The sequence below is a fragment of the Cervus canadensis genome, chromosome 1, assembly GCF_019320065.1.
Source record: "Cervus canadensis isolate Bull #8, Minnesota chromosome 1, ASM1932006v1, whole genome shotgun sequence".
NCBI classification, from domain to species: domain Eukaryota; kingdom Metazoa; phylum Chordata; class Mammalia; order Artiodactyla; family Cervidae; genus Cervus; species Cervus canadensis.
The window spans coordinates 36,221,594-36,239,273 of record NC_057386.1 but is presented as its reverse complement, the minus strand read 5'-3'; the positions used below and the strand labels follow the sequence as shown (position 1 = coordinate 36,239,273).

Sequence of the window (17,680 nt, the reverse complement as noted above, 5' to 3'; positions counted from 1 at the left end):
TTAGTATTGGTTAGTCTTAGATATTTTTTAAATGGTATCATTATCCAGTTTACACTCTAATGGTTCAGATCATATACATAACATCTACTAATGATTTCTGCATATTAAGTTTTCTATTCCAGTGTCTTACCAAATTATCTCATTTTATAGTAGTTCCTCAGTTGATTTTCTTAGGTTTTCCATATGTACAATTGTATCATCTACCAATAGCAATATTTATTATCTCTCTTTTATCTCCCAATTATTTCTCTGTTTATCTAACATATTCTATGGGTCCCAGAATACAAATACCATAAATTCAGAGGCTTTTGTTACTTTGTTAACTGCTTTGTTACAAACAAGGACATGAAATAGTGTTTGGCACAGAGTATATGCCCACTAAATATGTGAATTAAATGAACTGCATAGTCTAGCAACTCCAGTATAATGCTCAGTAACAGTACTGACAATGGGCAACAGGTCTTGTTCTTGCCTTCAGTGGGAATGTCTGACTCAAATGTACTATTTTCTCATATTAAGTTAGTATCTACCTATTCCTATTCTTTTGAGCATTTTTATCTGAAATGGTTTTTTAACTTTAGCAAATGCACCACTTTTATAAAAACAGTAAAATTATTTTTCAAAAATTCTTTCCACATTTAAAAGGATTTAAATATTTTAATTCAACAAGTCAAATACACAAAAACTGTAGCCAAAAAACCAAGGAGATGATAATTTAAACAATAACAGAAAAACGCTTACTTTATACTATTTAAACTTCCTTCATCACTACTTAAACTTCATTCATTACACTAGTATAATATCTCATTTCAGCATCTACAATTTTAACAAATGTTTGGAAAGTTTTTTGTTCAGAAGCAGACGCCGGTCTGACAGAAACACATTTAAAAATATTCTTTTTCTGGTCGTAGTTTCCAACACATCTATGAACTCGGCCTCTAATCAATCTGGGAAGTTCACGATCCTGTTTTTCAAAAAATAAATATCAATAAAGTTAATTATGACTTCATTTGAATTTAAATTTTTTTAAACTAATAATATGATCAACTAAATATGAATTACCACAAAATGCTGTAATTCCCTTATATCATTTAGGGCCCCCCTGCTGATAAGACCATAATAGATAGGCATAAATGGATGCCCTGTTACAGAAGAAAGACCTTCATTTGGGTAGGGCTTCTTACAAGCAAGTGAGCTGCTGTTTCTTAAAAGACAGAATAATTCCCAATATAACAGCACATGAATACTCACTTCTATTAGACTGCCAGAGTTCCCCTTTCAGTAGATGGCAGACTAGCTAGTTCAGACCAACTTTCCCACTAAAACCAATCAGAATAGCTGGATGGAATAATTATTTAAAAATATCCTCACAGACATCAGAGAGATACCAACGGCAGTAAGGAACTGCAGAGACCCTAACTGGGGGGAGGACAGAAGTCCAGAATGGGGCCTGATATCTGGGGATACCTTCCCCCTCTGAGGTAACTGCTGATCACAATCAAGGCAGTTTAAGAGTCTAATAAACTGAACAGAGCTTCTATGGGCTTATAGGGCTAGGAGAAAAAAATGGAGTCCAAGGTTCCCCAAAGAAAAGAGATTCTGGTAACCATACCACCCCCACCCCAGGCTTAGGGTTGGGAGATTCAAAAGAGCTATGTCCACAGAACTCATAAGCCAGGAAAAGACAAGCCAGCTCCAAAACCTCTCAGTCAAACCACAGAGTATGAGAAGATTTGCAATATATATAATAGACAAAGAACTTGCACTCAGAATAGATTTTTCCAAACTCCTATAAATCAATAGACAAATAATTTAATAGAAAAAAATAAGAGACCTGAACAGACTTGTCAGAAGAAGGTATCTCACTGGCCAGTAAACATCAAAAGTGCTGAACCTCAATTAGTCATCAGGGAACTGGAGAGAAATGAGATAGTACCCAAGGAGAGAGAGGTCTGGAATATTCAAGGAGGAAGAAAGGACAAACTTTTTTACTTTTTTCCTCTACATTCCTTAGGATTATACAACAATAATGTATCCTGCCTGAGGACAGTCTTTGGATTAAACCTTCTGGCTAATTCTGTTATCTTAAAACATAAATTATGGGAGTAGGTCTGGTCTTTACAAGGATGTATCCTGCCTGAGGACAGTCTTTGGATTAAACCTTCTGGCCAACTCTGTTATCTTAAAATGTAAATTATGGGAGTAGGTCTGGTGAGGTCTTTACAACCTCCAGACATTCTTTGGATTCATTGGAGAGTATATAACTCCATTGCTAACACTAGCAAGGGGGTACTCTTTCTACCCCCTTCTGATGTCTATGTCAGAAGCTTTCTCTATCTCCTTTATACTTTAATAAAACTTTATTGCACAAAAAAAAAAAAAAAAAGAAATGAGATAGCACTAAACTGACCCACTGGAATGGCTAAATTAAAAAAGACTGACAGTACTAAATGTTGATAAGAATGAAGAAAAACTACAACTCTCCTATGTTGATTGAGTTCATAAACTCTTATAACCCTCTGGAAATTTCTTTGGCAATAACTCCATGTAGAACATACACAGGCACTACAATTCAGCAATTTTATTTCTAGGTATATACACAATAGAAAGGCATGCATGTGCACAACAAGAATGTTCACAGAGTATTATTCATAATAACAAAAAAAACTGGAAACCACCAAGACATCCAGGAACAGTAGAATAGAAAATCAAATTGTGCTATATTCATATCACATAGACACATAAATAAATGAACTTTAGCTACATGCAACAACATAGATGAATCTTACAACATTTCACTGAGTGAAAGAGATCAGACATAAAATCAGACAAATCATATGATACTATTTACAGAAAGTTCAAAAACAGGCAGAATTAACTTATATTAAATGTCACCATAGTGGTTACTTTAATGCAGAAAACAGGTAGTGAATGAGAACAGGCACAAGGATACATAGGGTGAAAGCAATGTTCTATTTCTTAACCTTGGTAACTTGGTTCACTTCTGTGGTAACTTCATAGAATTGTACAGCTTTTCTGTATATGACATACTTTAATAAAAATCTTTTAAAATTTAGACTAGAGAAAAATAATAAGCATCTAAGATTCTAAAAATAACATGCAATTACTATTTCTTATCATCTGCTATGTGCTAGATGCTATGCATTCAGATATTCTATAACCTAATATCCAAAACAATCTTTCAAAGTGGGAATTAGTCTCAATTTACTGATTAGAAAACTAATGCACAGGAAGTTTAAGCAGCTCACTCAAGGTCATAAAGCTAGTGAATGGTGGGGTAAAAACTGGAATCCAAGTGAGATTTCAGAATTAAGCTCAATTTCAGATTTAATACCAAACTGTTTTACAAAGTATGTAAGTCTTACAAGGTTTCCATTCTCCTTTGTTACCAAGCCTCTTCCCTACATCCCAGCCCACTGTTCCTGCCATCCCCCAGGTTCAAAACGACTACCCTTACCCTGTCACTTACTAACTGCATACTCTGGTAACTGTAAACTGTTTGCAGTTTCCTGAACAATCTAGGCTCTATCAGTGCTTCATGTCTTTACAGGAGCTGCTCCCTCAGTTTAGAATGTATTCCTCTCACCTCTTCCCCTAATTTCCAACACTTTGGCTTAATTTATTAGACCTTATATATCTAAGGTCGGATAGGTTACTACATTCTTCAAAAAGCTTTCCCTGATCTGACCTATCCTATCTACTTCTATAGAACCCTGCACACATGTCTGTCATACCACTTATTATATACAGTGTAACATTTATGTATCTGTCCCTCTACCTGAGATTATAAACTCTTTGAGAGAAAGGGCCAGTTACCACTTAAATTCCACTTGAATCCCCTGCATCTAGCATAGCCCCTGTAACATAGTAAGCTCTTCACATCAGTTGAGCAAATAAGCAATTTTAACATCAGAATTTAACCAAACAAAATGTCAAAAGTACTACTAGTAAACAGAATTTCTGCTACAGTGGAATTATAGCCTGCATTTCTAAGTTTTGTTGGCATAGGCTTTGCAAAGAATACTTAAAACAAATACTCACTATTTCATAAAATACACATGGCAGAGTATGTTTCCCATCTCTCATAAGAAAAGTCTTTGAACAGTATCGGCCAGGTGTAACAGCTGAATCGAGAACAGCTAAGCAACATTGAAATAGAGGGGGGGAAAATCAGTGCTGGTAAAACGCAAATAAAATTTAACAACGAGAAGTTGATATTTAAATAACTATTTCCATACCAATCTCTCATAGCTTTACTGATACAATAATATGAAAGCATTTTAAAAGGGAAAGATATTCTGAAACCATTTTATTCTAAGGAAAACAAAATTTCTGGCCCTCTCCAACTCGGGAACTGATTATATAACAAAATTTATATAACTGACAATAACTGGCCATCTGAAACTTTCTTGTTTTTTTTTGTTTTATTTTGTTTGTTTGTTTTTATCTTTCTATTTTTTGGCCACGCTGTGTAGCATGCGGGATCCTAGGTCCTTGACCAAGGACTAAACCTGTGCCCGTACAGCGGAAGAACTGTGTCTTAACCCTGGACCACCAGGAAGTCCCTGAAGTTTTGTGAATGTGTTTGATGCAGTGGTTAAATCCTCAGACCAATCTACTACATACTACACACCGAAGTGTGTGTGTTAGTTGCTCAGTCATGTCCAACTCTTTGCGACCCCACAGACTGTAGCCCGCCAGGCTCCTCTGTCCATGGAATTCTCCAGGCAAGAACACTGGAGTGGATTGCCATTTCCTTCTCCAGGGCATATTTCAATCCAGGGATTGAACCCAGGTCTCCTGCATTGCAGGCAGATTCTTTACTGTCTGAGTCACCAGGAAGTCCACATATTAAATACACACGTATAACAAATAAACATCATGAATTAATGAAGAAAAAACACTGAATTAGAATCAGAAGTCATGCAATTGAGTCTCAGTTCTTCAACTTACTAAACTGTAAAAACTTTAACCTCTTCCAAATTTGTTTCATCTATAAAATTCAAATGACAAATAAAAAAAAAATTCAAATGACAATTCAAGCTTAATCTTAAGAAATCACTATCAAATGAGACCACTATTTATTCCTTTAATAGCCATCTATTAGGTATTGATAGTAAACACTTCTTGTTTTGAGGTCAGTCTCCATTTCCCCTAATAATATCCAGATTTTCCTTTAGGAAATTTCCCCTATGCCATTCTTAGCTGTATGATTTGGATTGGATGTGTCCCCACCCCCAGACCCGGGAGTGACCTGAGACTAATGTAAGCCAGTCAGTATAGCCCCTTCCCCAGACACAGAGTTCAGAGTGACAGTGAGCGCCTTGCTGCCCAGTCAGAAACATTAATATGCAAACAGTCATTTGCTAGTTTCTGGAAAAGAGCAACCAGAAGAAACTATCAAAGAATGTGACGATGTGGTGTAAAGAAGAATGTATGGTATAGAGAACTTTGATAATCCTCTTAATATCATAAGGGAAGAGTCAGAAGCTGCTGGAAAGACCATATTGGAACCTCAGAATGAAGCTAACACTGTGACAGGACAGAAAGATGGTTAAATCTCAAAAACATAATGCCAGATGAAAATGTAAACTCTACAGTATAAAACACACAACAACAGTAAATACACACATATAAATTTATGAAATCAGACGTACAGAGCAAAATTGTAAAAGCATGGAAAGGAAAGATACCACAGTGACTGTCTCTAGAGAAGAATAAAAACAGATGGGGTGTTCAAAGGTATCTATAAGATAGATATGTGGCTATTTATTATAGTCTCTGAACTTTTCTGTATGCTTAAAATATTTCATAATTTAAATTAAATTGAATATTTAAACTATGGAAAGAAATGTTTTGAATCTCTACTTGTTGTTTATCTCTTTATTCTAAGTAAAATTAAATTCCAGAAACATTCTATAAAACTCTCCTCCCTTTTGAATATTAATTCAGAAAACTGTAGGGATAAGTTAATTGGGTGTTTACTCATATCAATCAAGGATTCTTCACAAATGTTCTTTTAGGATATATAATTTATAATTTAACTTACATAGAAATTGCTATTGGATTTAGGGTAATATAGTAGAAAGAATACTTTGAGAATAAGGAGACTTGGTGCCTAGATCTATTTTTACTGCTAACTTTATGATTTTTAGTCAAGTCTATTTTAATTATTTGCCTCATTTTCTCACCTACTTCAAGGGTTGAGCTAGAATCTTTCCAGTTTTAACATTACAAATTAGAATACTACCACCATGAATAACCAAGTTCATCTTAAGTCACACAAATCAATGAAGACACAGGAACTGAAGAAAATCCTAAAAAACCACAATCTCCTTTTGTAAAGTTTTATTTTTCTTTAAGATCCCCTAGGTATTCCTATTAATCGTTCAAAACGATTGTCCAAATATTACTGAAGTATTTTTGAAGTAGTACACCTACCTAATATTTCAAAAAGAAGTACAGTTTTCTGTGCATGTTCACGCCAGTACTTCATGCTTTCAATAACTGCAGATATAATTCTTAAAGAATTATCTTTTTCCCTAAGCTTTAACTGATATGATGAAGTTTCCTTCTGAAAAAATAAAAACACAGCAGTAGAAAAACCTGTAATTTTTTTCATCATATTCATTCACTTTCTATGTAAAGATTCTAGGTCCTTATAATAGGCAAAAGTGTAATATATGTTAAAATACTATGTAAAATATGTAAAAAAGAACTACCGAAAATTTTAGTACAGTTACTCCCCTAAATTAAAAGTATCATTAGTACTTTATAAAGGAGAAGAGACTAGAATACATTTGGAGATAATTAAGAAGATTTTTTTCTTTTTATCTTTTATTTTACACAAGCATTCATTTACTCATTCATTTGTTGATTCTTTAAGTATTTTTAAAGCATCGTGTGCCAATTCTGTGACAAACACAGGTAAGTCAAATACAATTTCTTTCCCTAACGTGCTCACACTCTGAGGAAATCCAGACACATTTATTTATTCATTCCAAAAGCAATTATTGGTACCTACCATGTGCTAGACATGGCTAACAAGGAAACAATACTGAAGGTAGACAACCTATCTACCTTCACAGATTTTACAGTCTAATAGGGGATTCAGAAGATTAATAAATATATAATAGAATGTCAGAAATTAATATATTCTGTGCATTTTAAAAAACAGGATAAAAGCATAACAAGACACACAGATTATTATTTTAAATAGGTTGTTGACTGAGGAATAAGGGAATAGTGAGTGTAAAGGCCTTGAGATAGGAAAGTTCTGGCATTTTTAAAAATCAACTGAGAGAGTAGGATGGCCAAGATGGTGGAGTAGGAAGACCCTGAGCTCACTTCCTCTCATGGGCACACCAACATTACATTTATTTACAGAGCAGCCATTCACAACCTTTAAGAAAATACATTGGAAAAAAACATTCATCTACTCCTATCAATAGAACTTGCTATTTGTGCTAATTCAGTAATGTATGCAAGGGAGTGATTTCAAATGCTCTTATCTCTGTAAACTCTAAATACTTATCTCACATTTTTTAATTGAAATACAAAAATGCAAACAATATTGAAAAGTTTACCTTGAGGGTGTTTACTTCTTGAAAACCATCGAACATTTTTTTCTTAAATTGATTTTGTTGAAAATTGGGCTTAAACGCCTGCAATGTGCTGTTTTTGTCTAGACTTCTCATTGTGGAGCCAGGTATTTCTGACGACTTTGCTTGTCTGAGTGCTTCACTTTCTCTTTGGCTAGGTAAGTTAGTAGATTCAGATACTCTTAATTGTCTCTGCTGTTGAGCTCCCAAATTCATTGGACTGGAATTTATTCCATTATTTGTCATTAGATTTCTTCTTTTGCACTGAGGCTTAAAATCATTTTTATTCCAAGTTTTTAAACTAGTATTTTTGTTGCCATCTCTGTAGCTGTAATAGTATTTTAAAAATTTGGTATCAGTTTTGTTTCTATATACTTTTTCTTAATTAAAAGAAAATTATTAATGAATTATTTAATCTTCATTTATATGGTAATTTGTACTATTTTGCAACTACTGACCAGTTAGAAATTCTAAACACAACATCACAGCAACCCTAGAATATATTAAGCCTCTCTTTTCAGGTGAGGAAATGGAGTCTTATGGAGGAAATAATTTGCCAAAGTCACATAGCAAGTTACTGACAATCCAAAACCCAGAGAACCCAACTCAAAGTCAAGTGCCAAAGAATTTATTTTTAAACTATACAAGAATATATGAGTAGAAAGATTTTTTTCAGCATAGTAAGATTTTGAGGATGTTTGCTTCCTTTTTTATATATTTATTTTTAAATTTTCTACAAAATAAATTTTTGAAAAGTTAAACTATGGCTTGTCAGTGATTTTAAATCACAAAGAAAATAGATATAGGCAGGGTGGATAGCTGTCTGATTAGAAATTTTGTACTTTTACTGAGTAGCTTAAAAGTCTTACTTATTAATTTGTTTCAGCATTTTACTAGCTACATTAACCTAAGTGAGTTGTACCAGCCAATCAGAACATGATGTTAATGATGCTAAAATTAAAAGTATAATTTCAGAGCAGGCTAGGTAAAAGTTCCACAGGGAAAAACTAACCTAAGTCACAAATATTTATTTCTGAATAATTTTCCTAAAAAATACCACAAGTACCACAAGAGGGCAAACAATGCAACACAATCTTGTTAAGGAAAATAATCCAAAACTATTTCAGTAGTTACCACTTACCCAAGAATACTAAAGTCCAACCTAAAAAATGATCCATGTCCTTTTTCTATCTATTCATTTTTTTTCACATTATTTAGACATTAAACTTGGATACCTCTGACAAGTGCCCTCACCATCTTAACAGAGCATTTCATGCTCCATCTTTCTTTCTTATTTCCATCCTATTTACCTTGGAGCTGACTATCTTACTAGGGTAAGATTGAGCATTCTATTTGGTTCTCAGTTTCTAAATATATCCAACATTTAGGTACAGTTATTCTTGACTCTTTACCTATTGTCAATTAGACATTAATGACAAAATCATAAATTCACGATGATAAATATTTACAGAAATTTCATTACAACATGAAGTATTCTTTGGAAATATAATCACTGCCAAATTTGCCTATTTTTAAAGTTTTATATGGCATTTTCTCTTCTTTCATAAAACACAGCTAATATCACTATAGTTAGTGATTCAGTATAGAAATTTCCTAAATGTCAATTCTGTTTAAGAAAGGAGGAAAAGATAGAGGAGGAGAAAAGGGAGTAAAGGAGATGGGAAGGAGAAGAAGAAATAGAATAAGAAAAGTCTTAAGTAGACTCACCTCCAATCACTCTTGCTTCTCTCAGCATTTGATTGAATAGGTTTAGACACAGAATTTTCACTTCTCAGGGGATGAGAAACTGAATGTGGTATTTGCCTTTCAAGGAAATATGTCTTATTAACTATTAATAATTTGTTCCCCAATTGAGAAATATAAAATATACATAGAAGACTAACATCAGTCAGTAACAGACACATGCATTTATTGGTACACATTTTTTTCACATACCCCATGTTCACTGTTTTTGTTAAAGGAGGCAACTCCGGATTCACAGCTTCCCAGGCCCAATCTCAAAAGATATAAGTAACACAGGTAAGGGTAAGTTAGGTAGCATTTGGGGGAAAATAATTCTTTCATATTTAATTAATATGTGGGGGAGGCAACTGAAAGCCTGAAGGAGAAAAAAAGTTGAATATGTGGACATGTTCTTTAAAAGTACTTTGTTGTGGAATTAGTCAGTCTGTCTTACTAATTTTTTTAGATATATCCCTTTCCCATTGTATTCCAAGCAAGGTATTTAATCTGTTTATCTTCCACAGTCAATCCTAGTAAAGTATCTTACACTTTGTAATACAAATTTCAGTGTAATCAATGTTTCTTAATCCCAACCCACAGCAAGAAATACATCAAAACCCAGAAAAAATACACACATAGCATGCGCGTGTGTGTGTGCATGTGTGTGCCTGTGTGTGTTTGAGAGAGAATATAGCAATTTTACCATCCTTTCTTTTTCTTACTTACTATGTATATACACTCTGACATTTTCTATTTTACTCTATTCAATTCTATTTATTTTTTTAAAAGATTGGTTATTTCCTAAACTACTAATGGATCAAGAAAAAAAATTGGAAAACACTGATCTAGTCCTCTCTCTTACCCACGATAAGATATTTTGTTGTATCTCTGACAGATAGTAATCCTGGTCAGAGCTTGAAAAGTTCGGTACTTCAGGATTATGCACATTTGCCTATGGAACAACTCAAATGGTTATTTTAGATCATCTGTCATTAAATGGTTATATTTAGATCATCTGTCATTCACACTTATAAAATATTTTAAATAGAAGAGAATTTTTTTTAAATAGCAGATGACCAGATAAAGGCCCACTTTTCCATATCCACAAGAATTTTTTAACCTTTTATCTATAAAAATGAGAATAATATGAAATTCAAACTTTCAGTTCCTCAAATGTGGAAGAAAACAAAATAACTATAGATTTAAAGCTAGATTAAGGTCTATTGTTGCACACTGGATGAAATTAATAAGTACTGATATATATATGTATTAAAGGATTTTAAAATTCTAGTTGCAGAAAATCCTGTTAAAGCTTTTTAAGTGTGGTCCCACAAAATGTAAAGGTATATAACCAGCAGGTACCAAGTATATTTCAGAATATCTGACTGTCCATGCCTTCTTCCAAAGAGAAGTAAAAAGTAAGTAAACATTAAGACCTCCCAGGCCAAACCACCACAGCTAATTATTTCAGAGATGAGAGGCCTAACCATAAGGTTAAATTAAAGAATGAAACTAGAACACTCTCTAACACTACTCTCTAACACTAACATCAAAATGGATTAAAGGTCTAAATGTAAGACCAGAAACTATAAAACTCCTAGAGGAAAACATAGGCAAAACAATTTCTGACATAAATCACAGCAGAATCCTCTATGACTCATCTCCCAGAGTAATGGAAATAAAAGCAAAAATAAACAAATAGGACCTAATTAAACTTAAAAGCTTTTGCATAATGAAGGAAACCATAAGGTGAAAAGACAGACTTCAGAATGGGAGAAAACAATAGCAAACAAAGCAACTGACAAAGAATTAATCTCAAAATATACAAGCAGCTCCTGCAGCTCAATTCCAGAAAAATAAATGACCCAATCAAAAAATGGGCCAAAGAACTAAACAGACATTTCTCCAAAGAAGACATACAGATGGCTAACAAACACATGAAAAGATGCTCAACATCACTCATTATCAGAGAAATGCAAATCATAACACAATGAGGTACCATCTCATGCTGGTCAGAATGGCTGCTATCAAAAAGTCTATAAACAAAATATGCTGCAGAGGGTGCGGAGAAAAGGGAACCCTCTTACACAGTTGGTGGGAATGGAAACTAGTACAGCCACTACAGAGAACAGTGTGGAGATTCCTTAAAAAACTAGAAATAGAACTGCCATACGACCCAGCAATCCCACTGTTGGGTACATGCACCGAGGAAACCAGAATTGAAAGAGACACGTGTACTCCAATGTTCACTGCAGCACTGTTTACAGTAGCCAGGCAAGGAAGCAACCTAGATGTCTGTCAGGAGATGAATGGGTAAGAAAGCTGTGGTACATATACACAATGGAATATTACTTGGCTATCAAAAAGAATGCATCTGAAGCAGTTCTAATGAGGTAGATGAAACTAGAGCCTATTATACAGAGTGAAGTAAGTCAGAAAGAAAAATACCAACACAGGGGAAAAAAAAAGAAAAAAAGAAAAATACCAACACAGTTTATTAACACATATATATGGAATCTAGAAAGATGGTAACAATGCACCTATATGCAAGACAGCTAAAGAGACACAGATGTAAATAACAGACTTTTGGACTATGTGGGAGAAGGCGAGGGTGGGATGATTTGAGAGAATGGCATTGAAACATGTATATTATCATATGTGAAATAGATCGCCAGTCCAGGTTCAATGCATGAGACAGTGTGCTCAGGGCTGGTGCACTGGGATGACCCTGAGGGATGGGATGGGGAGGGAGGTGGGAGTGGGGTTCAGGATGAGGAACACATGTACACCCATGGCTGATTCATGTCAGTGTATGGCAAGAACCACTACAATACTGTAAAGTAATTAGCCTCCAATTAAAATAAATAAATTTAAAAAAATTATTTCAGTGACCTCATTTAAAAACATGAGTTGAAGCAAGGCTTGCTGTCTCTAGAATTTGAATCAAGAGAAACAGAGGGCAGCCAATGATGGGTTCTGAGAACTAGAACTAAAAGGCTATGTTAACACCCAGCAAAGGCAACTTAGTTCACATACCAGTGGACACTAAAAGGAAGCCAGATGGATGAAACAGTGAAAAGTCAACAAACGAAATAAGGCAAAAATTACAAAGAGAAAAAAAGACTAGGGTCAAGCACAAGAAATTCCTTGGCTTCTACCTTCTTAAGTTCTATTTTCTTCCATTTTTCCTGTGTTCCCATTCATATCCTTATTCCTGAAGCAACTTAAGTTTCTCCATTCTTTACCACCAAATGTTTAAGTCACAATATCTGTGTTTTGTAATAGAAAAAAAAAAAAAACTCTTTCCAATATAGGTTACTACTTCACTAGAAGAAAGGCTCCAGATTTAAGATACCCCATTTAAATGCTAAGTCACCCTTGTAAACAAGGAAACTCTAACTGTTGTACTGGAATGCTCAGAAAGAGCCAAGTAATTCCTATAACTGGATAGTGGAAAGAAGAAAAAAATACACTTTCTTTCTGTTTCCATTATAATACAGTAGAAATTGCCATTTTCTATAATCCTCTTTCTTATTTTCTGAGAATTTTCACTTTATTTTCTTACCTGATGGTAGAGGAGGGAAATCATAACTGTCAGAAGCATTACTGATACCTGGATCATTTTGAAGTGGATTGGATGTTAATGGCTGTCTATTCCTCTTTTTCTGATTGAACAATGGTACAGGCAAACAGCCTAAATTGAAAGTACCAAAAAATTAGTACACAATAGGCAAATAATCAGATCTAGTTATAGAATAATTATTAGTATGTAATAATATACTATTTGAATTTGTCTATTTCTATGTTACTTTTATATTTATTACAGATATATTTATATAGATTTTGATTTATTTTTATATTCTTTTAAAGATCCAAAATAGACTTATCTGTCTCTCTAAAAAATCCTTTCTTGTTCTATGTTACCATCACCTTAATTCCTCTTATTTAGCAGTAATTCGCATCTCCTTCCTCATCCCCCAACCCTTGCCAAACCCACTTTTTGCTTTCTTTACTTCTCTCCTGTGCTTGCTTATCAACTGGAAGGAACCCTTTGAGTACAATACAGGTAAAGGAGAACCAAAATTTGACCCATGCTTTCCAAAATCCTAATCACTCTCTGACTATAGTAGCAGACCCTTTAAGGCCATGGTTCTTTCACTTTAGTTTGACTAAGATTTATCTGTAATTAGCATGTCAGTTCCTAGACCCCACTCTCATAAATTTTATTTCAGTAGATTTGCTTTGGAAGTCAAAACTTTGCAATTTCACCAAGAACTCCAGGGGTCTGTAATATATATTTTCTATGGATCATTCTTGAGAACGACTTAGACGGTAATATATCCAATCTCCCTGGCACATAAATATCTCAAATAAGTCACAAATAAAAATTAGGAGATTATTAATTTATCTTCAGCTTAAAGCACAAAACAAATCAATCATATGGGTTTATAAAAAGAACACAAGAGCAAATCCAGAAAAGCCTGATTTTACTTAAACCTAAGCCAATAAGTGTTTTGTCTTATTTCCTTCGACCTAAAAAGAGGCTAGACTATCTGTTCATTATTTTTAAAAGTTCCTTCCAAAGTGTTGTATCTATATGCTATACAAACTATATATATATATATATACACACACAAAGTTTTATCTATATAGGTTATATATATATATATATATATATATATATATATATATATATATATATATATATAATTTGTATATATGCTACATACAAAGTACAGAAATTTTAAAAGTAAAAGTCAGTCAATACCTGCTGTACTCCGAGTTGGATTTTCATTTAGGTTTCTCTTCATTTCTTTCAATATCAAAGTCTCTAATTTTTATTCTCCAGCGCTCCAACCTTACAACATGAAGTTGTCTGACTAAACCTTCAAAGAAAGAAATTTATACCTCATATTGTATCAATGACAAAATCAAGTGCTCAGTCTAGTAATTACTGAAATTACGGTTTAAAGCTATGACCAACCTGATAAACACCCTACGGAGTCTTTCTCTTTCCAGGTAACAATTTACAACATGACACATTTTTTCAAATTAGTTTGAAGTTAAGACTAGGGTGGCTATAATCTTGTTTCCTAAACACATGTGAATTTTCACGGAGTCTATGTAATTTACTTCAGAATCAAGGCCCCAACGTGAGAATAATTCTGAACGAGATGTACATAGAGGAAAAGGGACCACAATATTGGCAAACATGCTTACAAGGCCAGGGAGGAAACATACACAATTGAACTAGCCACGTGAGAATGTGTTGTCTCACTTTAAAACACCATGCAGATCATGTGCTTTAGTCATTAGTTTGAGATCTCTGGATTATACAATACCAAAGACTAAGGCCTCACTTAATATCTATAATAACTTAATGATAAGTTTCAACTCTGTTTCTGTAATTCCAAGTGAAACAAGATCTTTTTTTTTTTTTTCCTTTTACCACAGGATTTCTTTTGTAATTTTTTTCCATGTCCAGCCTCTTATATTTCAATCTCACTTTAATACATACTTGCCTATTTTGTGAAAAATTAAGATTTAAACCTAAGTAAGATGACTTCTGCTCCCAAGAGCAGAAGAGACCCCATGAGACAGAGACATGAACACCACTGAGTAATAATGCAAATCATACTGGGGTAAACAGTATCAATTATCATTTTTGGAAATAAAGCTTGGGAAACATGAGGTTAGGGATTGCCTCAGCTTTGCTTCCACAGCTTGGCCTTGAACCTGGATATAGCAGGCCCATTAGAGAATATTCCTGACACCATTCTAGGAAACAGAAGTTAAGCGACCTTTTCTTAGCCCAGAAATACCAACGCAACACACCTGAAACTAAAAGGGGACAGCAAGGGCTACTACGGTTTCTGAGACTTAGGCATAACAAAAGCGCCACATCCTCCCGTAGACCACTGGCCCCAGGGGCAGAAGACCCTGAGGTGTTCCCTACCCCAGCTTACAACAGGACCCTAATTATATTAAGGCAGGTGGTGACAAATGGGCAGAAAGTTTGTTCAATGCGCAAACACACATGCACACACCCGCCCCCAAAACCGCTGCCTCAGATCGAGGCCATCGGGCCTACTTGGGCGCCTCATGGAGAAGAACACAAAGCTCCAGCCAGGGCTCATGTTCTCCTCCAACAATCTCTCCTGACTCGGGAGGGGGGCAGTTTGGTAACTAGGGCTTTCTCTGCTTGGCCCTCCCACTAACACGACGCATAACTTTAACCTTCAGGTTCCCGCCCTCTGTCAACGGTCGCCCAGCCTCCAGTCAACAACCGCCAACCTCCTTTCCGCCTCCAAAAAGACTCGAAAGTCCCTCTGTGCGCATGCGCACCTTGCCACGCCCCCTTCGGCGCAGGCGCAGAGGCTACCACCTGGGTGCGCGCTAACGTGGCGTCATCACTTCAGTGGACACGGAGGGAGAAACTCGAGCAAGGAAACATGAACGCGCCTCTCCTTGCATTCTCACACTGTGGGGTACGCGGCATAGGGAAGGCTCTGCCTCTTTAGATTTTCGCCAATAGAGGGACAAGCCTTTTCTAGTTGCCTGTGGTGCTCAGCCAGTCTTCACCCCAGCTTCGTCTGGAAGTTGGGCCCAGGGCTGGTCACCGAACCCCGTTCCCACACCCCGAGGTCATTTTTTAAGTTCTAGACATCAGTTTGTGAGATGCTGGTGGCTCCCTGGAGTATGCCTAGAATAGAATAACTCAAGGGCCATAGACCTCAAAGCCAGGTCAGAGGGGTCTTGCTTGGTCTGGCAGAGTTTCAGAGTAAGGTCAAGCAGATGGGACACTGGAGTCGCCAGGAGGCTGTGAGAGCTGAGGCCTGGGTTTGAAGACAGCCCGGTTCAGGAAGGCAGGGCCAGTGCTGCACAAGCTTGAGAAGGGAAACAGCACATGCCTTAGAGATCCGGGACCCCAGAGAACAAAGGGAAGGCGCAGTGACCCAGGCTCTGGCCCTCAGCTATTGGACTGCCCCTCTCTGGTCCTTTTATCTTGTTGGACAAGTTACCCCCTCTAAACCTACATTTCCTGCCTCAGTAAAATAGCAATAATAATACTTACTTAATTACCCTGAAGATATTAAAAGAGAAAGTGAACAGTTCTGACACACAGTAAATGATCAGTAAATGTTAGCCCTTTTTAATAACAGTGGCTGCCATTTATTGAGTACTTACTGGAAGCCAGGAATAATAATTCTACTTCTCTCTGGGTTCAAAGACCATGTTTTGCTGTTACCCTGTCTTCTGACCATTTGGAGACTAAGGGAGATGAAGGGAAGAAGTGCAGAGGGGCCCAGAGATGAACAGAAGGTTGTTAGTAAAGTCCTTCTTAGGACTCCTTCCAACTCTTTGCAAACCTGTGGACTGTATATACAGTCCATGGAATTCTCTAGGCCAGAATACTGGAGTGGTAGCCATTCCCTTCTCCAGGGGATCTTCCCAACCCAGGGATCAAAATGGGGTCTCCCACGTTGCAGGTGGATTCTTTACCACCTGAGCTATCAGGGAAGCCTTTCAGACTGAGTGCCTTTCACTTCACAAGAGTATGAGACCATGAGATATATTTCTTTGAAGAATAGGTCAAAGAGAATATTAGGAGATAGGATTAGAGGTAGATTGAGACCAGATGATAAATATTCCACCTCATTGTGAGATAGTGACAGCTAAAAAGAGTCTCAGTTTGTATACTATCAGTTCTCTGAATTTCTCAAAAAGAACTAGACTAATAAAAATTTGTAGTTCAGAAAAATTTCTCGGGTTCAGATATTTAGAGTGCTTTGGGAAACAGGGAGTTAAAAATCTTTCGGAAGTTAACTTGGTATAAGAGTATGAAAAGCCTCTGTTGCTCTAGTTCTAAGGAAATGCTCTCCTTTTTTTTCTAATAAAGCTTTCCACAGAAGACAAACTCTGTACACAATATACAAGGTAAGTATAGGACAGAATTACTACAATTCATTAACTCTCAAAAAAAGTTATTCATTTTGACATGTAAAGGAAACTTTATGAATGTTAGATGTGCTTCAGAGTGTTGATCTGTTAAAATTCCATAAAACAAGCCTCAAATTGCAAGTCATTTGTGCCAGCTACAAGTAGATAGCTGAAGCAGCATTTCCAGAGAGACTAGGGCAAAGGACAGAACTAACCAGAAATTGGCAGAAGAGAAACAAAGCATAATCGAATGTTAATAATTTACCATAGTTACTGTTCTTGAAACCAAAGTAACTAAATAATACGATCGTCATCTGTTTACATTTATGCTTGTTTTCTGCATCTCTGCACTGAAGTGTTCAGTGTACATGGAT

General features: G+C 35.6%; 1 protein-coding gene across 1 annotated transcript; it reads right to left on the bottom strand.

The window, feature by feature from the left end:
* Nucleotides 1-637: 637 nt before the first annotated feature.
* SPATA22 (spermatogenesis associated 22) lies at nt 638-15,716 on the bottom strand. Its single transcript, XM_043477226.1, has 9 exons — nt 15,603-15,716; nt 14,134-14,251; nt 12,931-13,059; nt 9,579-9,639; nt 9,351-9,446; nt 7,608-7,950; nt 6,463-6,595; nt 4,063-4,160; nt 638-964 (listed from the first exon to the last, which is right to left on the bottom strand). Exons 2-9 carry the CDS (start codon nt 14,174-14,176, stop codon nt 773-775), a joined length of 1,095 nt encoding a protein of 364 aa, XP_043333161.1. The 5' UTR covers nt 14,177-14,251; nt 15,603-15,716; the 3' UTR covers nt 638-772.
* Nucleotides 15,717-17,680: the final 1,964 nt, after the last annotated feature.

What these genes read in the sequence shown, in the direction of transcription:
- SPATA22 (XM_043477226.1), bottom strand. Translation starts at nt 14,176, where the DNA reads ATGAAGAGAAACCTAAATGAAAATCCAACTCGGAGTACAGCAG. An exon ending in TCCAACTCGGAGTACAGCAG is followed by an intron (nt 13,060 to 14,133) that starts GTATTGACTGAC and finishes CTTTCAATTTAG; the next exon opens with GCTGTTTGCCTGTACCATTG. An exon ending in ACTTCTTTTTGAAATATTAG is followed by an intron (nt 4,161 to 6,462) that starts GTAGGTGTACTA and finishes AATGTTGCTTAG; the next exon opens with CTGTTCTCGATTCAGCTGTT.